The following is a 26,743-nucleotide window of genomic DNA, read 5'->3' on the forward strand; positions in this document are numbered from 1 at the left end:
CTTTTTTGTGCTAGGGATAGAACACATCCCTATTTTGTATTTTATTTAGAGACAGGGTCTCACTGAGTTGCTTAGTACCTCACCATTGCTAAGGCTGGCTTTGAATTCACATGCACCACTGTGCCCGGCTCAGTGGCAGTTTTAAAATAATAAATGTGAGGGCTATTATTACCATTTACTTATTACCTGACTTTTTGCTAAAAGGTTTGATGTGACTAAGATGATTACCAGTTGTGCAGTGGTGCATGTGTGTAATCCCAGGGACTGGAAGGCTGAGGCAGGAGGATCACAAGTTAAAGCCAGCCTCAGCAACCCAGTGAGGACTTAAGCAAACTGGCCAGACCCTGTCTCTAAATAAAAAATATAAAAAAGGATAGGGATATGATTCAGTGGCTAAGTGCCCCTGGGTTCAATTCAGGGTACAAAAAACAAAACAAAAAAAACCACCAGAAATTTTTACTACATTATGGACTTATTTGGTTAAAGATCTTTTTATGTCCTTTTCTTTTTTGGTGCTGGGTCCTTGCACATGTTAAGCACACACATTACCACTGAGCTACACCCCAGCCACTATAAACTCTTTGAAGCAGAGTCTTTCACTCATTTCCGGAGTCCCTGAAGCTCCTAGCACCGAGACATTTGCTGAATCAGTTAAACAAGTAATTCCAGCCATGGCAGTAAACTCACCACTAGATGTCACTGTAGAGACATCACTCCAGAAGATGGAGGAGAACTGGACATTTTATTGACTTATTTTGATATTGGGGATTGAATCCAGGGAGCTCTACAACTGAGCTACGCCCCCACCTTCTTTCAAAATTCTTTAATTTGGAAGAGGCAGGGTCTCACTAAGCCACCCAGGCTGGCCTTGAATTTGCAATCCTCCCGCCTCAGCTTCCTGCGTCTCTGGGACTATAGGCATGCGTTACTATGCTAGATATTAATTTATAAACTTCTGGAGTTAAATACATTTATTGTAGCTAGCTAATCGAGATAAAAATTAGTGGGAAACTTGGCACGGCAGCAGGGAGGGCTGTTAGATACAAGGGAGAGAGTATCATGACAGCCCAGCAACACAGACTCAGAAAAGAAATCTGTGGCAAATGCCACTGTAACTTGCAGATGCTGTCTATCCTCACCCTCCCTTTCATAGATGAAGAAACTAAGAAGGAAACCCAAACTGGGAGAGGAAGGAAGGCCAGGGAAAGTGTCCTTGGGGCTAGTGGCACTGTAGGGACCAGAATCCAGGTATCTTGATTCCTGAACACTAGGATCAGAGGGGAGACTTTTGCTTACATCTACTCGGAAGTCTTCTAGACGTCGAAATTTGCCGAGGTATTCTTGCAGTTTGGGGTCAATGTCCAAATTTTTGGCTTTGGAATATTTCAAGAAGGCCCAGAACTTCTCCAGCCCATAGAGTTGACCTGTAGAGAAAGGGAGAAAGAGAGGGGTAGAAAGGGCTTGGACCGCTGGAGAGAATGTAGAGACAAAGGGCACATACATTGAGAGGTGCGTGTGAAGCCCAGGTGGAACTAGGGAAGACAGGAAGAAAGCCTAGGTGACCAGGGTGCACAGAAATTCAACTCTGCCTCTTACCAGCTTCATAGTCCTTCACGGTTTCCTCCTGAAAATCCTTGAATATATCCAACCGGAACTTCTTTTCTAGGCCATAACTGTAGTATCGAAAAAGGCACTCTAAACCATATCTGTGGGAGGACAAGTCAGTGAACTCAGGGCACAGTGTCCTCATCTGTAAGAGGGGAAAATGTGCCTGCATAGCAGAGGAACTATGAAACAGTTTAAAAAATGTGTTTTTCCTGTACTGAAAAAATGGCAAATACGCTTTATGAAGGCTGACATTTAGTGGCAGTCTAAGTGGGTCCAGTATTAAATGTTCGCACCTTGTGGGGAGTCAGGAAACTCTCTGTATCCCTCAATGCCCACATCCATTTGTTCCCACCTATTCTTTTACAGAATTTCTGCCTGTTCCTGTTTTTGAGAAATTTTACTTCTGGAAACACATGCCAAGGAAATGGCCCAAAGTCAGACTTAAGATTTTACAAAAGTATTTAACTGTTTGTATCAATATTATTAAACAAAATGTACATGTCTAGGAATACAGAAACATTAAGAAAAAATCATGGTAAATCCCTAATGAGATATAAGTTGTCAAAAATTAAAAGTACAAATGTACATCAAGTAAAAAGGACATTTTTCAAAGGACATGAATAGAATGACCCCATTTTTATAGATAAATATGTAAACTATACATCTACACATGCATGCAAAAGTCTGAAAGAGCACAAAGTTAAAAATATTAATATTGGTTGTCTATGGGAATTGGATTTTCAAGTGATCTTTTTCTTTAAAAAAAATTTTTAGTTGTCAATGATACGTGGTGCTGAGAATCGAACTCTAGTGCCTTACACATGCTAGTGAAGCTACACTGAGCTATAACCCCAGCCCTCAAGTGATTTTTCTTATCTGTATTTTCTTTCTATAAAAGGTATTTAACAACTTCTTTGAGAAGGAAAAGTTATATATTTTAACATGGAAAAATGCTCATGCTTATAAATGCTAAAAATAAGTTAAGAAAAGTACATTCACAGGACTTGTTTCTTTTTGAGGTACTTGGGGGGGTTGAACACAGGGGTATTCTACTACTCATTGAGCTACATCCCCAGCCCTTTCTTCAACTTTTTTTTGGAGACAGTCTCACTAAATTGCCCAGATGGGACTCAAACTTGTGGTCCTCCTGTCTCAGCCTCCTGGGTAGCTAGAATTACTGGTGCCCAACTCACAGGATGATCTAGACGACAGCACATTAATACTTGTTGTCTCTGGACCAAAGGATGTTTCTTCTACTTCCTCAAACATTCAAATTGCTTACACAGAGAATGTTTTACTTTGGAAATCAGAGGAGGAGGAAACGAATAAAAGAGATTTTCTAAAAGCAAAGTGTTATAAGCAACCTATATTATCTATTAATAGGATATGAGCTAAACAAAACAAGACCAGTTATAATAAAAAATGTATTTATGTTCAGTTATAAAATGATCCTCCAAGATAACGCACTAAATAAAGAAAAAAGGGCAATGTGTGCTAGACATAAGGGTGGTAAGGGTGGTGCACGTCTATAACCCCAGTGACTCAGGAGAATCACAAATTTGATGCCAACTGGGGCAACTCAACAAGACAGAGCACTTGCTTATTAGCATGTCTGAGGCCCTAAATTCAATTCCCAGCATGCAGGAAGAAAAAGGTCCCAAAAAAATACTATATAAAATGTAGGTCATCTCTAGTATAGACTGAGAGCGGATGGTGGTGTGGCAGAGGAAACAGAGAACTACTTGCTTACACAGATGTAAACTATTTTTTAGAAAGGACCTATAAACATTGTAACAATACATGTTACCTGTGAGAAAAAAAAAAAACTAGATGGCAGGAGCCAGGGATAAGAAGTCTTTTTTACTACAAAATAAAAACTCTTGAGAAATTTGAACCATGTGAATATATTTCCCATTTAAAGTGACAGGCACACATGCAAAAGATTTCCAACCACAGTTCTGAAAGCAGAGTCACTGGGGACCCCTTATTAGCCCTCAAGCACCAACCAGAACCCCCAGGCCAACCTCACTTACCTGTAGCCTTCTTTGGCATCCTCCAGAGCCAGCTGCTTGAACTCTTCATACATCTTTTTGTTGAAGTGATCTCGGAGGAAGAAGGACCAGAAGCGGAAGAGAGTGTTCATCTCCTGAGACTGGCCAATGCCCAAGCGCTTCCGCTCTACAGGGGGGAAAAAAGGAAAGGCATGTGTCAGGGTCAGGCTGTCCTTGCTTAGGATGCTGGGATTTAAGAACAAGTCCTTACTCCTATGCCTCTCAATTCCCTTACCCATCATCTGCCACTTCAGTCATTCAGTAAATGTTTACTAAGCATTTACTACTCTCTATGAGTCCCTGCTGCCGGGTACTGGGCTGAGGCCATTCTGAAGCAGGTGGCACCAGCTTCTGGATCAGGCCCTCATTCCAGTCCTTCATTTCAACCTGTCCCTTTCAAGCGCAGGTACAACAAGGCCAAGCATGAACAAATACTTTTTTGAGAATTCTAACAGATTATATTCTGCTCATTACCAATATTAACAAGTACAAACTGGAAACATCAAAAAAAAAAAAAATGCATAACACCAAAAGCTCATGCAACAAAATAAATAGATGAAAATAGGTAAAGTAGATAACATATGAATGAAAAGCTTTTATGCATTAACAAAGTAGAAAGATGATGCACACAATGTAACAAAATATTTGAAAATCATGTATCTGACAAAGGACCTGTATCTAGAATATAAAGAATTCCTATAACTTAGTGGTTAAGACAAATAATCCTGCTAAAGAGAGATGTGAACAGATATTTCTCCACAGAAGATACACAAATAGCCAATAAGCACACACAAAAATGTTCAACATCATTAGCGATCAGGGAAATGCAAATTAAAACCATAAGGAAATACCACTTCACACCCTAGAGGTTGGATAAAATAAAAAACAGATAATAACAAGTCTTGGGAGGATGCAGAGGAATCAGAACCCTCACATCCTAATGTTAGGAAAGTAAAATAGTCCTGCCACTACAGTAAACAGTCTTAAGGATATATTAAAAGTCACTAGTTTATACACTTTAAATAAATGAATTGCATGGTATGTGAATTATATCTCAATGAAATTGCTATTACATTTACATAAATGCACATTTAAGGACAAATAAGGCAGATGAACCAAGAATTTAGTAGCAAAGTTTTACATCTTTACAGCCAATCTATCAGAACATCTATAAGGAAAGGGCATCTCTGTGACAAAAGGGAACACCCAAGAGCATTTGTCAAAGCTCTCTCTTCATGCTAATTTCTAGAGAAGTGCCAGAAAAATTTTTAATGTAAACCGCTTGAGAGTAAATATTTTAGGCCTTGCAGGAAACATGAATGTATCACAAATTTGTTTTCTTCATAACTCCATAAACATAATAACTGTTCTTAGCTCCAGATCACTCGCTGGACTTGGCCCACAAGTCATCACTTGGAATCCCTATTCTAGAGAATATATCCCACCTCCTGCATACCCTTTTGTGATGAACAGTGGGTCATACTGGACAATGTCTGAGTCATTGACAGAAAGAGCTTTTCTGTAGCAATGAAGGAAGAACACGAATTGAAATACTCTGTAAGTGCTACTTTCCCCTAGCTTCCTGAAGTTCCAAATTATCTGGCCTGCATCTAACTTCAGCCCTTGCTGAAATGATGCCCTATTATTTCTGGTTCTAAGATCAGAGAAATGGTCACCTGTTCCTTCTGACCTCCAGTCCATATCCTCGGGGTCTAAGTAACAAACTCAGAAGCTCTGCCCTCTCCCCCTGGACTTCTTACCGTTAAGGCAGCGCCTACGATACTTGTGGTAGACGTGTTGTGTGAAACCATTTTCCTTGAGCAGCTCGTGGGAAGGATGCTGGAACTTGGGCAGTGACTGAGGGGTACAGCCATAGCTGCCAACTGCAGGTGTTCCTTCTGAGGGGCTGGAGCTATAGAGGCCATAAGATGTTACAGGTCACTGGAATCCCCACAGAAGCCCGTTGTTCTTCTGATCCCCTCTATCATCCAAGATCCAGCTTCTTGCACTGTGCTGGGCTCTAACTTACACACGTGGTCTGATGTACTGTGAGTCAACTCTTGGAGCCAGAGTTTTAAGAGGAGGTACACTAAGGATCACAGAAACTGGGAGACTCATCTAGAGCCAAAGAGCTATTTAACCGTTGAGATCTGTCTGATGCCAAAATCTTTTTTTGTTTTGTTTGTTTGGTATTGGGGATTAAACTCGGGGGAACTTGGCCACTAAGCTGCATTCCCATCCCTATTTTGTATTTTACTTATTTAGAGACAGGATCTCACTGAATTACTTAGTTCCTGGCTCTTGCTGACTGAAGCTGGCTTTGAACTCGCAATCTCCTGCCTCAGCTTCCCAAATTGCTGAGATTACAGGCGTATGCCACCTGCTGGCTCAAAATCTGAGCTTTTAATATTTATTTACCTAATTTGTAACATTTAACTTTCCTTAATGAGTCATCATGGGTTGATCTCTATTTTTCCCAAAAGTTTGCCTATTTTCAGTCTGTGCCATCTGTGCAGGAAACCATGCACAGATCTGGGGCCCTCAAATCTTGCTTCAAAACACAAGGAACAAACACTGGGGCCATTTTAAGGAAAATAAAAAGGATCTTGGACCCTACCCTGAGAAGTTCAGTCAGTAGAGCTAGGGCAGGGCCAAGGAATCTTGTTTCTGTTTTCTTTTTTTTTCTGATGGTGCTGGGGATTGAACCCAGGGCCTTGGGCATGTGAGGCCATATCTCCAGCCCTTGTTTTTGGTTTTTTTTTTTTTGGTGGTGCTAGGGATCCAACTCAAAGCCTTAGCCATGCTAAGCATGGGCTCTACTGCTTAGCAACATCCCCAACCCCAAAATTTTTATTCAATGACTTGGCCATTCTCTTTCAGGTTAGGTAGCAGATACCCAGGTTTTTAAATCAATTTTGAAATATTCTATCAAATCTATTAAAATCAGGTCTCCAGGTGGCTCTGATATCACCTCTTCAGAAAGAGGCATTCCCTACCCAGATCCTGGGCTAAGGAGCCATATTTCTGGTTGTTTGAATTTAGATTGGGGGAGGGGGTGTAGTGGGGGGAAGATTGGGGATCCCTTTAGTTTTTAGATCAATCTGGGTCTAGTGGATTTCAAGACTCTCTCATCCATCCCTAGGCAACCAGATCTCTCTCTCCCATGGCCCCCAGTACCTGATGGAAGCAGTTCGGGGTCTGTGCTCTCGGGAATCCATCACCCAGCCCACGTGGCTCTCCAAGGGTGGGTTTGAGCTGTGCCTTGTCTTCCTTTTTCGAGGCATCTGTAAAGGTGAATCCAGAATTTGCTATTTGTACTCCTACAATTTTGAGGAGCATCAAGGAGTAAGATTATAGGAGTAAGATGTTCTATATGTCTTATTCCTCACATTTTACAAAAGCATTTTAGTATCCATTCTCCCACATAATGGTCAAAGCTGTAGCTAAGCAACTGATCCATCTGTTTCACAGAAATGGCAGCTTGGGAGTGAGGAATCTGCTGAAGGACTCATACCTAGTCAGTCCTCTCTGGGTCTCTTTAGGCCACCATTCCCACACCCAGTCTATTTTGCAGATATGGGGGTGAGTCCTTCAGGTTAAGGATATGAAGAATAGCGGGGATCTGGTCCTTTCTTGGTGCAGACAAGGCAAGGGAGAGAAGCAAAGCACTGGAAGGTGATCAAGTGGGCCTACTTAGCCCAGCAGGCGCACCTCACCTTGGCATCTAGCGTCCGTCCTTCTTTCACCACTGGGTAAAACCGTGACGTCTGACTTGAGTCTTTGAGCTGTGGGGTCCGGGGTGTACGGGGGGTCCTGGCATTGCGATAGTTTGGCGACTCTGGGACAGTGGTTGGTAGAGAGCGGGCAATGGTGGAGGGCTCAGGAGCACCAAACAACTTGTTGGCCAGGGCATCAGTGGGAACTGCACAAGCAGAAAAGGGTCAACAAGAGGCAGAAGGCCCCCAACATGGGCGCTCAGACCCTCTCACCCATGCCAGGTCTCAAGGGCCTGGCCCCTTACCTTGCTGAAACCGGGGAGGCCCAGGAGGAACCTCCTGGTTGGGATCCACAGGGGGTTCAGGGGTCAGTGTGTCAAACTGCTCCCGGCTGATCATGTTGACTTTCTTAAAGTTCTCGACTTCTTGCTGCAGAGGATGTGAGGTGGGTGGGGAAAAATGTTAGTCAGCAAGCTGCTCCAGCCTGCTTAGGAATCAAGACTGGCAGGAAGTTGGGGAGGACAGCTCCCACATCCACATCCATGGGACTCCTGGTCCCCAAGCTTTTAGCTGCCACTCACTACTCCTCAATCCCAGTTGCTTTGGCATGAGGTTGCTAATCTAGGAGAGGGCAGTGCAGCCCCGCCCTCCCTGCAGCATGACCCCAGCCCCAGACAATAGGCCAGGAAAGTGTAGGGGCTCTGTGTGAGATGAGGCTTTGTCTGCCTTTCCCCTTTCCTGCCCAATATCAGGCTCACAGCAGAGCCCCAGAAGCTTACTACAGATTCTCCCCTAGGCAGTATGGTGCCTCCCCACATCTCTGCCACTGTCTAACTGCACAGGCTCACCAACACCCCACATACGCACTCTGCAAAAAACTGCAACAGATGTCTTGACTGTTTCCCAAAAAACTATCTTTTTCCATTTTCCACACTCAAAGAAAGTTCCTTAAAAGGATTTTAAACTTTTATATATGCCTAATTATTTAGGAATAGATGTGATAATCTACTCATTCTATTCTCAACAATGAAATATCTACCCAACTGTTATGATATTAAATATGCTCAAGGAAGACAATAAATCACACCCCATGTTGTTTGTTGTGTCTACACATCTCCTCTTGCTTTAATTGCCACGCTTCTCATACAGGAGAATACGAGGCTCTGGACTGATGGACCAGCTGGAGATCACAAAACCAATCAGCCTCTCTTAGAGGTACTCTAAGCACACACACACTGCTCTGCCTAAGCCTCACCTTGATCTGGGAATACTCGGGTTCAAACTTCTCAGTCCACAGGTCCTGCTCATAGTAGAAGAGCCCGTCATTAATGACCTTGGCCAGCTCAGCACTCATCTTGGCACGAGAGGTGTGGTTGCCTGTACGGTCGCCCCCAGGATGCCGGCGCATATAAGGTGGCGTCTGGGTAACAATGAGGATCTTGTTGACATCCCGGTCATCAATCTCATAGTCAGAGTCCTCATCAGACCAGGCAGTGAAGGTGTTCTTTCGCCCATCCATCTGCTCCATCTCCTCATCAAACAGGAAATCCAATTCCTCTTGCTCATCCTGATCCTTGGACATCAACTGCTGGGAGGGAAGCTGCTGTGGCAGAGATGTCGGGTGGGCGAACCTGGGCTCCTCTGACTTCTGAAACAGGGACAGACCATGGAGAAGGAATCACACCAAGGGGTCCTTGGACCAGGCTTCCGCAGTTGTCCCACAAGAGGGAGGCTCTGGCTCCTGAGCATGAGACTGCCCTCCCTGGAATGAGCTTCATGGAGAAATGGGTAGTCCATTGGAACCCACGTTCCTTCACGCACAGCTCACATAACAGTCACTTGCAAACATAATTATGCTCTCATTTACTTTACATCCTACACAGCACCTAGTCTGGAAGTAGACACACAGCAGAAATTCCACAGGTTGATTCATCTATTATTCCAACTATTCAGCACCTCATAATAAAGTTGAAGCTCTACAAGGCAAGTCACCTTGCACTCATATATGTGTCAGGACCTAGCAACTAATGTTCATCAAGCTCAGTTTAATGGAGAAAAGTCAAGAAACCACCCAAATGCAAATAGTATGATAAAGGCTATAAATAGGATTTGTGGGAGCACATGGGAGGGTACCTAACCAACTGGGAGTGGGAATTGCTAGGGGAGGCTTTTGGGAAGAAATGGCTACTAAAAGATGAACATAAGTAAGTCAGATAAGACAGGGATAGAGTGTCAGGAAGAACAGCATGTCCCAAGGGCAGTTAACCCAGCATCTAAGTGTCGCTGGATACTCTTGGGGAAAACCATTTGTCTACCTCACAATACACACTTCCAAAAGTAATGCCTGCTGTGCCAAGAGCACCCCATGTAAACTCACAACCTACCTCTCTCGCCTTTGTTCCCTTTCCCCTGTGCCTCGGGCCTGTCTACAGCATCTTTTAAAGGGCTGTAGCCATAACAGTGGGGAATTCTTGGAACCAACAGAAAGAGAAGATGATGAGAGCCAGTGAAAATATAAAAAACACAGAATTCCTTAGACCCGAAGTCCAAGGTCATCTCTGGGGCTGGTGTTGTAGCTCAGTGGCAGAGTGCACTTGCCTCACATGTGTAAGGCCCTGGGTTCGATCCTCGGCACCACATTTAAAAAATAAATGAAAATAAAGATATTGTGTCCATCTACCAAAAAAAAAAAAAAAAAAAAAAAAAAGTCACCAAAGAGTGGATGGGGTGAGCAGGTAGAGATAAATTTGGCTCCTGCAAAGGAGGCAGGCAGTATTTTAGCTTAAGATGGAAATATTTCTCAAACAGTAGATTCTATTCGCCCCTGCCCCCACTGCACCCCAGCTTAAGATTTCAGAGCAGTTTAACTCCACCATCCCCTATGGTTAACTGAAGTCTTGCTGTTTAACACATTTCACAAATCACTGAGCCATCAGTGCAGGAGACCTGTGATTCAGTCCAGACTCAAAGTCAGTGAAGTCACCATATGTGGGCCATGCATCTGCTCACTCTCCCTTCCCTCTTTTAAGGAGCCAAAGCACTTATATAGGACAGGGAGAACAAATTCAGGGAAAAGGCACTGCAAACATGGCACTTGGGATTTCAATGAGGCAAAAAGAACATTCAAGAATCAGGAAACTTGGGCCACTGCTGCCAATGCTGTCCTGAAAGGAGGTCTCAGAAAGTAGAAATGGGCCATATCAATTTTCTTACAATCACTACTTCAACTCACATTACGACCCTGGACCACCTGTGATTGTTCTTGACCCTCAGAGCCAGAGTTCTGTGCCTATTCGAGACCCCACGGCCCTGCAAGTCCTCCCACCCAGGGTCCTAGAACCCAAGGCAGGGGACGGTCTAGCCTACCTTGGGCCGTGCTGGGGAGGGCCGAGGCCGTTTCTTCACTTCAATCCAGTTCTCAGAATCCAGGTCAGGCAGGCTGGCAGACAGGCCCTTAGGCAGTGTCTTTAGGTTGCTGACCTCCTCCGTTTTGGTTGGCACTGGGGTGACTGCACGGGGAGAGCCAGGCGCCGACTCTGCAGGATGGAAAAGTGAGGTCCTCATCCCTCTACTCCTCTTCCTGAGGCCAGCCCTAGGATGGACTGCTAGCCAGAGGACAAGGACAAGAAGGAGGCAGTTACATGCCAGCAGGGTACCTACCCGTCTCTTTCTGGTAGTGCTGGCGGGGAACAAATTCAGGGCAGTTGAGAAGCTGGGAAAAATCAGTCTGGGAATAATCCACTATTGGGGGACCAGGAAGAGGCCACTTCTCAGGCTCTTCCCTCCTTCGGACTTTCTCATCAACAATTTCCACCACCTTGCTGTCCTTGAGGGCCTGCAGGAAAGGAGGAGGGAAAAGGAATGAAGAGGAAAGACAAGGACAGCCAGAGATCCTGGAGATGATAGACAACTGGGTCCCCATAGGCTTAGGTATTAAGGCCAGTGCAAACAGTAATGTTAAAAAACTGGCACCTTCTTCCCTGACTGGCAGATAGATAAGATCTTGAAATTTGTAGGAAGATACCAACATGCGAACCACACCTACCCACTGTCCTTGCTATTCTACTTCCAGTAATCTAGCAAATACTTGCACACAGGGATCTGTATGTTTTAGATTTAGACAAGAGGCCATTCACAGTAATACAGGAAAAATACCTAAAAAGTATTTAACTTGCAATCATGCTAGCAATTCAAATAAATTATGGCATATCTATTCAGTGGAACACTACTCTGACACTAAACAAACAGCTTTGCATATGGAGAAATAGAAAGACACGAAATATATTAAAGTTGAAAAAGCAGGAGTTGGCTACTATGTGCAAGATCCCTTTTACAGTTTTTATGTAAAAACAAAGATATACACATAAATTTTTCTAGGATTCACAAGTAAACTGCTATGGGCATTATCTCTGAGAAAAAGAATGAAGATTAGAATGGAGAAGAAAATTGTCTATTTAAAAAGCTTATTTTTTTGGCGGGGGAGCGGGGGAATGTGTGTACTGGGGATTGAATCTAGGAGTGTTTTACCACTGAACCACATCTTCAGTCCTTTTTACTTTGAGACAGGGTCATGTTAAGTTGCTTAGGGCCTCACTAAATTGATGACTTCTGTCTTGAACTTGGGATCCCCTTGCCTCAGCCTCTCTAGTTGCTATGATTACAGGCATGTGCCACTGTAATTGGCTAAAAAAAAAAAAAAAAAAAAACACATTAAAAAAAATCTTCAAAGTGAGGGGCTGAGGTTGTGGATCAGTGGCAGAGCGCTTGCCTAGCCATGTGAGAGGCTAGTTTAATCCTCAGCACCATACATAAATAAAATAAAGGTCCACTGACAACTAAAAAAAATATTTTAAAAAAATCTTCAAAGTGAAAGAGGGAAAATTTCAACCTGTGAAAATATAGTGTGTTCGTAAGGTGGGGAAAGGTGCATTCATAACTTGCTGGTGAAAATGTAAAAGGCACATTCCCTAAAAAAGGAAGTAAAATTTAAATATGCATTCACCTTTAATTTAGCTGTCATACTTCTAGAAACCTACAGCAAAGACACACTGGTAAAAATATGAAAAACGAAATACACAAAACTATTTGTTAACACCAATGCAGTTTGTGCCTTAGTAAAAAATACTAGAAACAAAATGTCCATACAAGGCAACAGGTTAAAACAAAACAAAAAACATGCAGCATGGGTGAAGGACAGAAATGAGGAATATCTCTTTCTTTCTTTTTTTTTTTTTTGGTACTGGGGATTGAACCCAGGGGGACCCAACCACTGAGTCCCATCCCCAGCACTAATTTGTATTTTATTAGAGACAGGGTCTCATTGAATTGCTTAGCACCTCGATTTTGCTGGTGCTGGAAGAATTCAGAAAAGGTTACCTAGAGGGGAAGATAGAGAAAAAAGGTGGAAGTGACAGAATCTTAAGAGAAAAAAGGTGGAAGTGACAGAATCTTAAGAACGATATTGGCCAAATTATATTGCTATATTGTGCGCATGTCCAAACACAATGAATCTCACTATTATGTACTATTATAATATATCAATAAAAATATGGGAAAAAAGAATTTTAAGTTAAACTTTCATGAATGAGTTTATAACCACACAGGTTTTTCATATAACTGAAAACAGTCACATAAATCGAAAAAGGAAAATAAAATTCAGTGGTAGTAGAGATATTAGTGTAAGAATGTGAATTAGTGTAAGAATGTGAATATACTGTGGAATACAACAAATAATTATGCTGATACCATTAGGTATTTCTGGCAGAGTAGAAAGAAGATATATAAGATTGTTGGGATTAGATAAAGATCCTGCACTCCTGAATTTTACAGTATTATTCTCAAAATATACTTCTTACAAAAACAAATCTCTAGAAAAAATGATCAATCAAGTAGCAATAAGCATCCCTGTAACTCAGACCATGGTTTCTAAATATTATTTCCCCCACCCAAAAGGAACTAGAGTTCTTTTATTTAAAAAAAAAAAAATTAAAAGCCATTTTAGGTCTGGAACAGGAGATGTACAAGATGAATGAGAATCCCATTGGCCAAGTAAATATGGAACAATATGATCTAACATTAACTGCAATGGACTAAAATAAAAATTCACATGCTTATGCTTCAAAAAAAAAAAAAAAAAAAAAAAAAAAACTCTCATTAGTCAACCCTCAAGGTTATTAGGAATCAACTCATACTTCTGTAAACTTAACAAAAGGAAAAACAATAAAAAAAATCTGCCCTCCCTGTACAACTGAATAACTGATGAAGCAAGTTTCTCCTCAAAAAGGTATTATAGCTAATAAATGAATACTGACAGAATATCACCATTTTGTAATTCCTCATGAAACAATACACAGTGATAGTTAATAGCAGCTTATGTTACAAGAGGGACAAACAGAAGAAATGTTGAGTCACCTGAAGCAAACACATTATCTATGTAACACCCTTGTCAAGAGGGGAAAAAAAAAAAACAACTCTAAAAACCTGAACCTCATCATGCCTTCAGGTCACCAATTTACCAAAAACTGTAGTACAGATTAGCATTTTTTTTCCCCTTGGTACTGGGGGTTGAACTCGGAAGCACTCGACCTCTGAGCCACATCCCAGCCCTATTTTGTATTTTATTTAGAGATGGGTCTCACTGAGTTGCTTAGTGCCCAAGGCTGGCTTTGAACTTGTGATCCTCCTGTCTCAGCCTCCTGAGTCGCTAGGATAACAGGTATGTGTGCACCACTGTACCTGGCCACATTAACATGTTAAATGACATCTCTGTTCTGTGGCAAACCTACAAGATAACAACCTGGTTTATTCAAATGATAAACTGCCAAGAAAAAAGAGGGAGAAGAAAACTTAAAACAATATATGGGTCTTATATGAATCCTGATCTTCAAAAACTATTTTTAAAAAAAATTGAGTGGGAACAATTAGGATGAATCTGAAACTGATAGATATCTAGTGATATTAAATAGGGACCTCTTCCGAATGATTCTGCCTCAGCTCCAAACTCCAGCTCTTTAAGTAAGGACCTCTCTTTCCACAGTACCCTAACCCCAGAGAGAAAGACATACCGCAAAAATAAGTGAAATGTCAGTGGTAAGGGCTTGCACACGATGGAAGGAAGCAATAAGGGTGATGGGAAGGAAACCATCAGCATCCATTTTTCTTCTCAGGAAGAAATCTCGCTCTAAATTGTCCACGCTGAAGTAGTACTCACTAAGTGGAGGGGAGAAGAGGCATCACTGAGGAACTGAAGCATAATTCATCAATACACCTTCCCTGCTTCATTATCCACCCCAGCCCCCTTCACACTGCCTCTCACCTGTCCTGCCTCTCTCCTACCGTATAAGGGCTGAAAAGAAATGAGGCTATACCTTCAATGGCCACTAACTTTAGATCAAATCATTCTCTCTGCCCTTCAGTGCCTTGGCATGACTGGCAAACTCCTCATCTCTCTTTAAATCCAGTTCCAATATAGTTGGCCACTTTCTCTTTTGCTCCTAAAACACTTGTAATACCGTACTGCAATTATCTACTTCCTTTCTGGGTTCTCCAAGCTCAGTGAGACTATATATTAGAGTGATTAAGAGCAAAGGTTTTGCAACCAGACAGAAGTGGATTCTGATCTGCACTGTTAAATACTTGCTGTGTACTGGTCCTGTCTGCTCACCTATAAAATGGGGACAAAAGACCCAACTCACAGGAATTCAGCAGTTGGAAAAAAAAAAAAGATCACAGTATAAAATAAGATAATGCCTATAAAATACTTAACACTGAGCCTGGCCAACAGTGAGAACTCTATAAACATTTGCTAGCATTCAGTCAGTGCTTTCGTTACCAATGGAGGCACAGCAGTTGGCAGATTCTAGGCATCTTTCCTCCTTTTCATTAGTGGTAGTTTCAAATTTCCTTAAGGTAAATATGGTTTTACTTTGGTAATCAACAATTAACTATGAAAAGTCAGATGAAAGACCAAGAGAAAAGTCACCTAGCTGCTGCTAGCCACCAAGGGAGCACTCCCTACTCTGCCTGCCAGCTGCAACCCTCTGGAAGCCCCTCACCTCCCGCCCAGTTCTCAGCAACCCTGCTCCCCTCAACACTCACATCTGTCGCTTGATGTAGTCTTTGAGCAGCTCCTGGTCCACGCTGTAAAGCTCAGTGCTGCTGACATTGTCAAAGTAGTAGGTAATGTTGTTCATGTACTTGGGGGTTCGAGGCCCCTCTGCACCATCAAACTTTCGATAGCCAAATTGGTAGTCAAAATGGGCTACGGGGAAATGGGTGCTGTGAGGGAAAGAAGATTCCTGCCCACCACCCCCGCCGCATTCCCTTGGACATCCCGGAGCCCAAAGGGGCCTCACGTACTTCGAGTGCCACCCCGGCCGCGTCCCCGGCCGCGACCACGCCCCCGTCCACGGCCACGGAAGGAAGCCCGCGCCCCACCAGCCCCATCACTCTTCACACTCGATGTTTCGTCCTGGTCGTGCCAGGCAGGCTCCGGTTTGGTCTCTGGTTGCCAGGCTGGGGTGGGGGTGGCCACAGACACAGGCATGTAGGTGGCAGGCTCAGACCCTAGAGGGGAGAGTGAGCAACAGGTCAGGCCTGAGGTTATCTCCCAAGTCCAGGCCCTCTATAGTGGACAGTTGTGTACCTTTGATCTCCCCGCGGTTGGCAGGTGTATGTCTCGGCTCCTGTGGGCGAGCGGGGCGTGAGGCAAGTTTCTCTCTGGGAACTTCGGGCTTCATGTCTATTTGCAGGGGAACCCACTTATGTTTATTCCCTGGAGGACAGCATGAACACATGAAAAAGGCTTGAGAGAGGCTTTTGTTGCCCAGCTTTCCCGCTGCCCTGGGCTTTGGCTTAAATCACATTATGGTGACCTCGGGCAGATTCCTTTCCCACACACCAGACCTCTTTTTCATCTCTAAAGTAAGGAGGTCTATGGCCTTCAGTGTGATGGAGACTCCTGGCTAACTCTCAATCTTGATTTCTACAGAGTATGAGAACAAACTTTTAAAGTCATCAACATGGTTACCCAGGATGTTAAAGACTACACTTTCTAGGTTCTCTTCAGACACATGTCAAAATCCTGCCTGTGAAATAAAGGAGCCAATTCCAGGTGGAGTACCTACAAGGAAAAGAGCTGTCCTTCCCTCTCTCCCTTCCTGATAGCTAGAGTGAGCAGGAAATAGGGAGCCATCTTGGATGCTGAAGTGCCAAGGCACTGCTGCAAAAGGAAAGCAGGCAGGAGTTGTCGTATTAGACTGGCTGATTGACACCAATGTTCTGTGAGATAAACCAACATTTTTTTTGTGGGGGTGGGTGGGTGGGGGGCCAGGGAATGAACTCAGGGGCACTGACCACTGAGCCACATTCCCAGCCCTATTTCGTATTTTATTTAGAGACAGAATCTCAGAGTTGCTTAGCACCTTGCTTTTGCTGAGGCTGGCTTTGAATTCATGATCCTCCTGCCCCAGCCTCCCGAGCCACTGGAATTACAAGGCATGCACCACCGTACCCATAGAGAAACCAACGTTTATTTTATTTAAACCATTTTTACTTTGGATCTCTACTGGAAAAGCTGAATCTGTATCTGAACCATTTCAGCAATTTTTTGGAAACTCTTAAAATAGCAATGTAAATTCCTGTCTTCAAGAGGGTGAACTAATGGACCAACAGCCACAGAGAATACTATTATCTCAATGGCTACAGCAATCAGCCTTCTGCTGGACCTAAAAATCCTCCAGCAGCCCCCAGAGTTGTTCTTTTTTTTTTTTAAACTGGTAGTGGGGATTCAACATAGTTACCGTCCCCAGTCTTTTATTTTTTACTTTGAGACAGGGTCTCACTAAAATGCTTAGGGCCTCAATAAATGGCCGAGGCTGGCTTCAAACTTGTGATCCTCTCACCTAGCCTCCCAAGTTGCTGGGATTATAGGCACGTGCCACAGCACCCAGCAGTCCCCAGAGTTCTGACATTTCATTTCTGTGCGGCCATCTCCTCTCAAGTCCTGCTCAACTCACCTTTCTTCTTCTGCCCGCCTCGCTGGCAGTCTTCGTCCCCATTCTTCTCCTCCCCTGATTCATCTGATTTGGTTTTCGGGCTCTCCTTACTATCGCTCCCCTCTCCTTTCTCCTGTTCTTTCATGTCCTTCTTGGGTGGCAGCTTACGGGCAGGCTGAGGCTTGTGAGACTGTGGCTACAGCAGAAAGTAAGGCAATAGGAAGTGAGCGTGTGCAGGAGAGCCTTTGGGATGAGTGGAAGAGCTTCCTGTCACTAGAAAAGTAGGGAGAGGAGCAACAGCATGTGATGGCAGGTAGACTAGATACAACCTAAGACTCTACTTCAACACCTGAGATGCCTTTACTGAAAGCAAGATCACACAGGCCAGGAGGTGGGAAAGACAACTTGTCTCTCAGGCTTACCTGTGTCTAATGTCAAAGACAATGCCCAGGAGCCTAATGTTTATTCCCCACAATAGGGACTACCATGTAGTTCTGGTAGTCTGTGTGGTGGAATAGATGCTGGCCCCTGGCCTACTTACATCATCTCCAAAATAAGGACTTCACCCACTCAAAGTGGTCACAGCCAGTTAACAAGGGATTTAGGTTACAAGTGCTAGGAAGAAGAGAACTGACTAGAAGAGCTACATAAGCTTCCCCAAGTTGGAGGTCAGTACCTGGCCTAATATATCCTCTCCTGTGTTGCTTATAGGAAATGCAAGTGTAGTGATAGAGAAGACAGGCTTTGGAATACAGCAAAATATTGGACAGCCAATTCCCACAAGCCACCAAGAGCTGAAGTAACTTCTCTGAGACTTGGAGAGGATGATCAGACAGTATCTGACAGTCCATAACAGAAGGCACTGGCTCAAATAATGAGAATGCCTAGCTATTTCAATGTCGCCCACATTATAGTAACGACCATTTATTTTTATGTTGCCCAGGCTTGCCTCAAATTCCTGGACTAAAATGATCCTCTTCCTGCCTCAGCCTCTTAAGTAGCTGGGACTACAGGTGCTTACCACCATGCCCAACCAACTACCCATTCCCCTTTTAAAAAAATATTTTTAATTGTAGATGGACACAATACCTTTATTTTATTCATTTTTATGTTGTACTGAGGATCAAACCTAGTACTCCACACATGCTAGGCAAGTGCTTTCACTGAGCCACAACCCCAGTCCCCAACTAAACCCTTTTTTAAAAATTAAGAAAGGTAAAACCCAAGGTTTTGAAAGTTTGTGAAGCCAAACAGAGTTCAAATCTGCCCATCCCTTCCCGGTCTCACCTGCACACTCTTGTGGGCTATCTCTCCAGGTGTGGGCCAGTTGATTGCATCTCCAAAATCACCAACCTGTAAGGAACATTCTATGAGGGCCCCAGGGTGACCCTGCCTCTGCCATTCAGCCCCTCACTCAAGGTCCAGCTCTACCGAGAGGAGAGATCAAGAGCCAAATCAGTCTATTCATTAGGACCATCCATCCTGGGGCCCAGAAAGCATTCCCCTGCTATCTGTAGAGAAGCCAGCAGTACCTGGCAGTCCAGAAGCACTCTTTACAAGGGTAAAAAATGTACTGCACTGCAGTGCCACCAGTAAGCCCCCAAGGCCTACCCATGCCATTTCCTACCTTGCTGCCTTTGCGCTGTTTAGGAGCAGCTGCCCTCACCACCTTGGCTGGAGCAGAATGTTCTGTGGGAACAAGGCAGAGAGAAAATGGTTATGCAAAGCCTGTGAAGGGCCACTGCCAACTCCTCGCCCTCACCACCATCCTTATTCAACCAGGCAACCTTCAGATTCCCAGAGGAGGAAGTCAGAGTGGACAGAGGAGAGATGAGATCAAGCACCAGTAACATTTGTACCAGCCCTTCCCTGAAGAAATCATGGAAAGAGAGATCATGCAAAGAGTTGGCTGCCAAAACCCAGAAACCCAGACTCTGAGGTGGGAGAGCCCTTTCAGGGCTCAAGTTCAACACCCTACTATAAAATGGGGCCTGGGCCCGAGGGAAATCCATGCCCAAACTAGCACTTTAATTCAGGGCTCCCAAATCACAGCAGATTCAGAGTCAGAATCTGAAAGATCTCTCTGGCCCTAACATTCTAGAAGTATCTGTGTGAACAGACCAGAGCTAGTGACCATTGGGAAGGCAAGATAAAAAGGCAATCAAGTCCAGGGACCATATTTGTCCTCAACATCTTCTAAACAGCGAGACTCTCAAGTTTCCAAAGAAAAAGTGGGCTCCCATTTGACTTGATACTTCCACCAGTAAAATTTTATCCTGATGAGGCAAATCAGAAAAAAAAAAACTGTTCAGAAAGACCCCAACAAAGCGTTACTTATAACTTCAAAGAATTAGAAGCACTCCTATAAATCTGATAGTAACTGTCCAAATAAATTTAAGATCATCCATTTTCACACCCGTCATTAAAAAGAGAATATCTCTATATGTATGACAAGATGGGCACAATAAATGATAATCATTTCTTTTTTGTTAAACAAATTAAAATGTGCATATGCACACTCAAAGTAAAAACTCAGGGAGGATACATGAGTGTTATCAGGAATGAAGTAGTGTGTTTACAGTGATTTTAATTCTTGTACAAAAGTAGATATGAACTCTTTTTTTAAAAAAAGAAACATGTCCTTTTCCCCCCTTTTTTGAAAAGGAAATGGTTCTAAAAGGTCCAGTACCTTATACAACTGCACTTATTTTCTCAGCATGTCTGAAGATCAAGGGTTTCTGCCTCTTCCTGCTCCAGAGACCACAGGAAAAGATTCATCCTGGGGTTCTACTCACCCACTTCTCCCCTCACTTTGCCTATACTGCTGGCCAGCCATGCCAGGGCAAGAGCTGCCCCTAGTCCCTGACCAGAGAAATCTACTCAGCTGGCTTCAAAAGGAATGTTCTACTCCTTGATCAGACCCATGTTCTCTTAATGAGTAGAGAGTGTCCTTGCCTGACTGATTGTGCGGCTCAAGCATTCCTGGCTTCCGCCAGTCACTGCCCCCTCATCATACCCCATACCTTCTGATATCTGATGCAGTGAGGCCCAACCCATAGCATCCCTCACCCCCAGCACTGGCAGTACAGAAACACAGTATCTTAGTCCCAAGAAGATGGAGGCCTCAGGCCCAGCAGGCAGCTCTAAACCCCCAGACCTATAACTCCTAAGTTGACCCAGACAGATCTATAACCACCCGTTCCCTAATTAGGCTAAAGATCTTCACCTGCTTTGCCTCAGTGCCAGGCTAGTGTATATCCATGCCATGCTGGTCATTTCTCCCAGTCCTCAACAATACTGCACACATGCTACCAGAGGCAAGCAGGCCAAAGGGCCTGTAATAGGAAGTTTGGAAAGGGAATCGGGTTCAGGGGCAAAGTGTTCTGAACACTTTCCCTGAAAAGGTGGGGCAGTTTTTTCAGGTCAATAGTCTTTTTTGTTTCTTCTTATTAAAATACTTTCAAAACTAAAAAGAGACACATATTGTGACCACCCTGCCCAACATTTTGTTTATCAGAGATCACAATGGAACACGGTAAAGCACTGAAAGTTGAGTCTCCAGTCAATATAAAGGACCTCCTGCCATAAGAAGGCCCTGCTGATTCCCTCCTCCACCAGCAATCCTAAACTAATGAGTGGAATGAAGCTGGTCTGGGTATATACAGGAATATTCCTACATGAGTCCTATGTGGAGATGAAAAAGCTCTATACCCAAGTCCTGTCCCTAGGATCCATGCTGCCCTGCTCTTGCTTAGCTTCCAGCTAAAGCTTCAGACTGCCTGACAAGGAGAACAAAGCCCCCAAAGGAGTAGAAAAATCCACTAGTGAGAGAAAACCCTTTCAGCCTTTGCATAAAATTCACAGATCTGTTAAAATCATGTGGGGCCTCAGGAAAACCCAAGAAGACTCAGATGAGCTGCTGTCAGCACTACTGGAGGTTGAACTAAAGGCTAGGTTTTCTGACTTAAATCATATATCCCTTTCTGGGTCCTCTCTCAGCCACCCACTGTGTGTGCAAGCTTGTGTGCATACTCACCCCCACAAAGAGAATACACAGGTCCAGCAGGACTTGGTATCTGAAATGTTTTCCAACAAAATCCATTCTTTTGTGCAGACACCAATCCCCATGAACAGCGCCATCCCAACTAGTCAGGACACAAGTCCTTTCCTTCTACTTCTACATTCTAAAACCTGTGTCTGCCACCACTGACCCAAGCCCATCTCAAGGAACACCACTATTCATTTGCCCAAGAAAACGGTGAAAGAAAGTCAGAGCAGCAAAAAGGACCATAGTTCTGATCTTCTCTATTTGTAGACAGAAAACTGAGGATGCAAAAGGGGAAGAGGCTTCCCAGGGATGGGAGCTCCAAGTCTCCACTCCATGGCCAATACTCCTGGGAATTCCAGTGGCTCCACTGTCTCAGGAATGGGTCAAAAACCTCCCTGGTGTTAGAGTGCTTCCTGGCGATGGCAAGGAAGCAGTCCTCAGAGAGGGAGGGGCAAGTGTGGAAAGGCAGGCCCAGGCAGGGCCCAGCTGGCTTACCTGTCCATAGATCTCTGGGGCCCAGGATTCCAGGGGGGAAGATGGCAGACAGAGGCCCTAGGAGGGTCTTCCTCCTCAACTAAGGCATATCAGAGGCTAAAGGGTATCTGGAATAGGAAGAAAAGCACTTTCTGTCCCACAGGACCATCATCAGCCAGGAGCCAGTACTGGCTCTAACTCTAGGGTCAAAGGCTTCCGTAACACACACATGCATTTGTTAAAAGTGAAGCACACCAAATGTCCATGTGCAAGAAGCAATCTGAATTTAGTAGAGGTAGGGGCACTAGAGGCAGTTTCCTGAAGCTGTATATGCATGGCAAACTCACCATCTTTACTTAGGTTATTTTACTTAAAAACAGATGATTCTGAGTGGTGAGGAGCAGAAGCTAATCCACTAATGCTGATTAATAAAGAAAGGAAAAAAAGGACAGAAATAGGGTGGCTAAGGAGGAATGGCACCACAGAGGAACTAATATGGGGATGGAAGGAAAGCATAGCAGGTGCCCAGATGGGTACAGTGGCTGACCATACAGTCTCAATGGTCTAACTCCTGGGGATGAGCCTCAGCTTTCAAGTGTGGAACACCCCTTCATTCAAACATTCCCTAGGAAAGCCAGACAGCCCTGCTGTCAAGCACAAGAGACTTAAATTACTAGACTTGGGTTGAAATCCCTGTCTACTCTGCCTTTTGCAGAGCCCTGTGAACTTAGGCCTCCTTTGTACAAACCAAAGGCAGTTAGTTACTGTACAGGACCATTGGAACACTTTTAGAAGACAGTAAGAGTGCCTAGCACACAGTAAACACTCAACAACTGCTGAGAATTACAATTCAAATTCACAAAAGCAGCTTAATATTTCCAAGCAATCATTATCCTTACCAAGAGAAAAAGAGCAGTGTCACCAATTTTTTATCATTTAAGAATTGGAGGGCATCGAAAGAACTCCTGGGAATCAACTGGTGCAGTTCACCCAGACCAGATCACAAATGATCCCCACCCAGCTTGGCTCTTCTTCCAGGCAATGATCCATGGAGGGTTGGGGGGCGGGGGCAGGGCATGTGCACCCTTGCACTGCCCTGTAGACAGGAGACAGCTGCAGACAGGGCTCAGGGCAAGTTTTTCCAGAAAAGAAAAACTTTCAGAATTTTGCAGTCTTAAATGGAGAAAGAAAAATGAGGGAATTTACCACAGATCTTCCATGATTCCACAGGCAGGATATCAAACTCTGCTTTGTTGGAAAGGAAAGACGGACATGGAAAAGGCCTAGAGTTTTACAGTAATGGGAAAATTTAGTCATTCTTCAAGACATCAGGTAGGGAGAGGCAGAGAGGGCCTCCAGCAGTCTCTCCAGCCTACCAAAAGGTCTAAACCCAGATACAAAGTTTAACAAGTATTTTCTACATTATCTTGTTCTTGGGAGCTAGCATCATCTCCTGGAGACTGGCAGCTGAAGAGGCCCAGTTCACCCTGACTGCTGGGCTTAGAGCTGCATGACATTCACCACTAGTCTGCTGCCCTCCATTGGGCTATTAGTCAGCCTCTTCAGGGAGATCCTCCAGATCCCAAGTGCAGTCAAGTGCCTCTGTTGTGTGCTCTCACTACCCTCTGCTAACTGCCTGGCTACTTATCTGCCTTTCCAGACTATGCACTCCCTGTGGGCAGCGACCCCAGTGCCTTAGCTCAGAGCCTGGCAACACAGTCCTCCCAGGGACAGAGAAACAAATGTCTAGACACTGAAGGGTCCCAGAGGAACCCAGGCCTCAGCTCAGACTTGACTCTCAGACAACTGTCTGCCTGGAATCAGTGCCAAGTCCCTGTCCAGACTCGAGCATTGGTCAGCTGGGTAACAGTGGGGACCCTCCTGCACTACCAGAGCCACACATTCCTCAACAAATTAAAGGGAATACTGGTTCTACAGGTGTGAGGAGAAAAAAAGGCAAGGTGTCAGATTTCGCATCAAAGAAAGAGGTGCCAGCAGCACAATGAAGACAGTATCAAACAAGTGCAAATGGCAGGGCTAGGATCGTGGCTCAGTGGTAGAGTGCTCGCCTAGCATGCACGAGGCACTGGGTTCGACCCTCAGCACCACATAAATGTAAAATAAAGATATTGTGTCCACCTGAAACTAAAAAAAAAAAATATTTAGAAAAAAAAAGTGCAGATGGCATCAGACGGCATGCAGAGAGTGCTCCATGCTGCTCTACACTCTGTAATTCTTAATCCTTAAAATAACACTGAATTAGTACCTTTCATTGGTCCCATTTTACAAGCAGGGAAATCAAGGTACATGGTAGAAAGGTTATTTGTCAAGATCACAGTCACCAAGCAGAACATCAGGATTTGAAGCTACATAGTTCTGAGTCAAAAACCTGTGTTCTTAACCACCAGGAGGAGGTGAAAGAGAAGATGGGGAAGGGTCCATGTAACCACCTCACTTTGGGCAATAAACAGGGCAGGCTCTCAATGACAAGGTTACCTAAGGTCAGAGTTGGGTGAAACTCCCAGGATCAAATACCAATGACCTGACAAGCATCCCCCACCTCCAGACAGTGGATCAAGGCAAACTGCCATCAAGTGTACCCCACCAGAATCGCTAACTCTAACACTGTGGCAGCCCTACAAGGAAAGCAATGTTCCCTTCAGGTCCACCTCCTAGTTCTTCTACTGAAGACTGTGCCCCAGAGAGGCTTCTCAGCCACACCCTAGACCAGAAGCTGCTGGAGTGGGGGATGCAGCTGACAAGGACTCGCCCCACCCTCAGCCTCCCTAGATAGAGCCAGCACTGTCTGAGCTGCGGACTGGGACCTTGACTGTGGAAGGCAGTGAAACCAGGCGGAGAGTCACCCACCTGTGCCTGTCCCTCCCTCCCAAGCCAGTCTGGGCATAGAGTCTATGAAAAGCCTGACTACCTTCAGCTGTCACTCAGCCTGGGGATGAGGTGGAGTCACAGGGGAACTTGGAGAGCTTTTCTTCCCCACCCTTACAGACCCCAGCACCTGCTTGACAGGACCACTTCTTCTTCTTCTTTTTTTTTTTTTACAGAGTTCAAAGAATGCTGGGTTAACCCTCCTCACCTTGTTCACCAATTTCCTCCGGCTGCCATTGCTGCCACTTCTCAGAGGCCTCTCTCTGCCCAGCCCTCCCACCCTGCAGCTGGAACACAAGAAAGGGCCGAAAGGCACTCTGGAGTCTGGAAGAGGAGTGGGCAGAGAGGAAGGGAGGGAAACCTTCAGAAGGTCAAACCATCTTGGGGCCCTGGTGAAAGGAAGCTTCAGGCCAGCCACCAAGCCAGGGAGTCTGTGTCCCTTTGATCACGGAGGAGGGGCAGAGGGCGGGCCAGGCTCCAGTCACATGCTAGCCAGCCTGGCCCAGGCCCAGATGACTATCTTTAGCCTGTGGTGACCCAGGCGCTGCTCCACGCTTCTACTCTCCCTGCCCAGACATGGGCTCTACAACCCTACAGCCACCCCATGGCTATGGCAGTCCCTGAAATCCTGCCCAAAAGTTGATTAATAATCATCACAGCTGAATATATCAGCAGCCATTAAAACCCTGGCCTCCAAGATCCTTAACCAGCCTTTTCTAAGGAGTACATTGGATTCTAGTTAAAATTAATAACTACTTTTCACCTTGGACTGATTAGGTGCCAAAAACTGATATAAGCTGCTTTGTATGTACAATTTCCTTTACTTGTAAGAAAGGCTCTTATATAAGGACACAGCACATTTTGAAGCAAGATGGTGGATTCCTCCTAGTCACAGATCTCAGTGTAAATACTCCCAGCTGCCCAGTGTCAGGTGCTGCCAACCAGCAACAACCCTGGATCAATTTCTAATTCAGTCTTTAGTGTGGTGTCTCAGAGTACCCATCACCTCCTCAAATGGCTACACCTGTGTACATCTCAACCGCCTAGACCACAATCATCCTCAGGTCCCACATCCTTGTCCAATGCCAAAGTTCTTGACATGGACAGATCATTTGTTTCACAACCACTAGAGAAAGTATGACAATGATCTCCAGTTAACAGATGAGGAGACCAAGATTTAGCGTTCAATGGCTTGCTCAACCAAGGTCAAACTAGTAGCAGCAGAGATGGAACTGACCACCCATCCCTAACCTTCCTAGTTTTTAGTGTGCCCTATGTAGAAAATTACTGGAACTCCATGAGGGGAGGGAGTCATTTCTACCTTGTTCACTGGTCCCAAGTCAAGGATTGCAGTCTGTGTGTGGTAGGCCCACAGTGAATATTTACTTAATGAAGAAATTTACGTAAGTATGGTTGCTTCTCAATTTCCATAGCATTATCTTCCAGGGAGAGAAAGAGAGAGGTTAATTATTCCTTTGCATTACAACTTAACAGCATAGGAGTACAATCTGGTTTTCTCAGCATGTCTCTGGACCTAGGTTCAGTTCTCCTTGGAACTGGAATCAGCACACTTCAAGTCAAGCACCAAAAGTCAGCTGTGGGAAAACAAATGGAGAGTAGATAAAAACAAGACAGCAAGCTCACTTTTATTTCCTAAATCTTAGGGCATTCTCTGCTGAAAGAGGCATCCAAATCCTCAAGAAATTATTTTGGATGAACCCCACTACTGAAGCAGAGAAGCTAATCCCAGACCCCACTAGGGCAGAAAAGGACTTGAGAAATTTCATCATATATACACAGGAAAACTGAGACCTAAGAATGACCTGGCAGCATCCAAAGTTACCAGTGAATTGTTGTAGACCTGGGATGGACCATCAAATTGCTGCCTCCAACTCGGCAGGTTGGGAGTTGGGAAGTCAATGACAGCTTTCCCCACTCTCCCCCAACTAAAAGCTCTATGCACAA

The 26,743-nt window shown here is 44.5% G+C and overlaps 1 protein-coding gene across 3 annotated transcripts in view; it reads right to left on the reverse strand.

Annotated features, from left to right (window-relative positions):
- Larp1 (La ribonucleoprotein 1, translational regulator) overlaps positions 1-26,743 on the reverse strand; it is an 84,338-nt gene that overhangs the window by 4,564 nt on the left and 53,031 nt on the right. For 2 of the 3 annotated variants that reach the window (XM_027938771.2, XM_027938770.2), the window contains exons 2-18: positions 18,998-19,059; positions 18,658-18,723; positions 17,392-17,566; positions 16,020-16,148; positions 15,734-15,940; positions 15,473-15,635; positions 14,440-14,584; positions 11,036-11,210; positions 10,742-10,911; positions 8,631-9,023; positions 7,681-7,804; positions 7,376-7,581; positions 6,837-6,943; positions 5,420-5,571; positions 3,642-3,786; positions 1,597-1,706; positions 1,297-1,424 (exon numbers count right to left, since the gene is read on the reverse strand). In XM_027938771.2, coding sequence (XP_027794572.2) covers positions 1,297-1,424; positions 1,597-1,706; positions 3,642-3,786; positions 5,420-5,571; positions 6,837-6,943; positions 7,376-7,581; positions 7,681-7,804; positions 8,631-9,023; positions 10,742-10,911; positions 11,036-11,210; positions 14,440-14,584; positions 15,473-15,635; positions 15,734-15,940; positions 16,020-16,148; positions 17,392-17,515 — 2,478 coding nt within the window. In that variant the 5' untranslated portion in view covers positions 17,516-17,566; positions 18,658-18,723; positions 18,998-19,059. The remainder of the gene's footprint in view (positions 1-1,296; positions 1,425-1,596; positions 1,707-3,641; positions 3,787-5,419; positions 5,572-6,836; positions 6,944-7,375; positions 7,582-7,680; positions 7,805-8,630; positions 9,024-10,741; positions 10,912-11,035; positions 11,211-14,439; positions 14,585-15,472; positions 15,636-15,733; positions 15,941-16,019; positions 16,149-17,391; positions 17,567-18,657; positions 18,724-18,997; positions 19,060-26,743) is intronic. The other variant, XM_071612032.1, reaches the window with a different exon arrangement.

Source organism: Marmota flaviventris, chromosome 5 (assembly GCF_047511675.1).
Source record: "Marmota flaviventris isolate mMarFla1 chromosome 5, mMarFla1.hap1, whole genome shotgun sequence".
NCBI classification, from domain to species: Eukaryota; Metazoa; Chordata; class Mammalia; order Rodentia; family Sciuridae; genus Marmota; species Marmota flaviventris.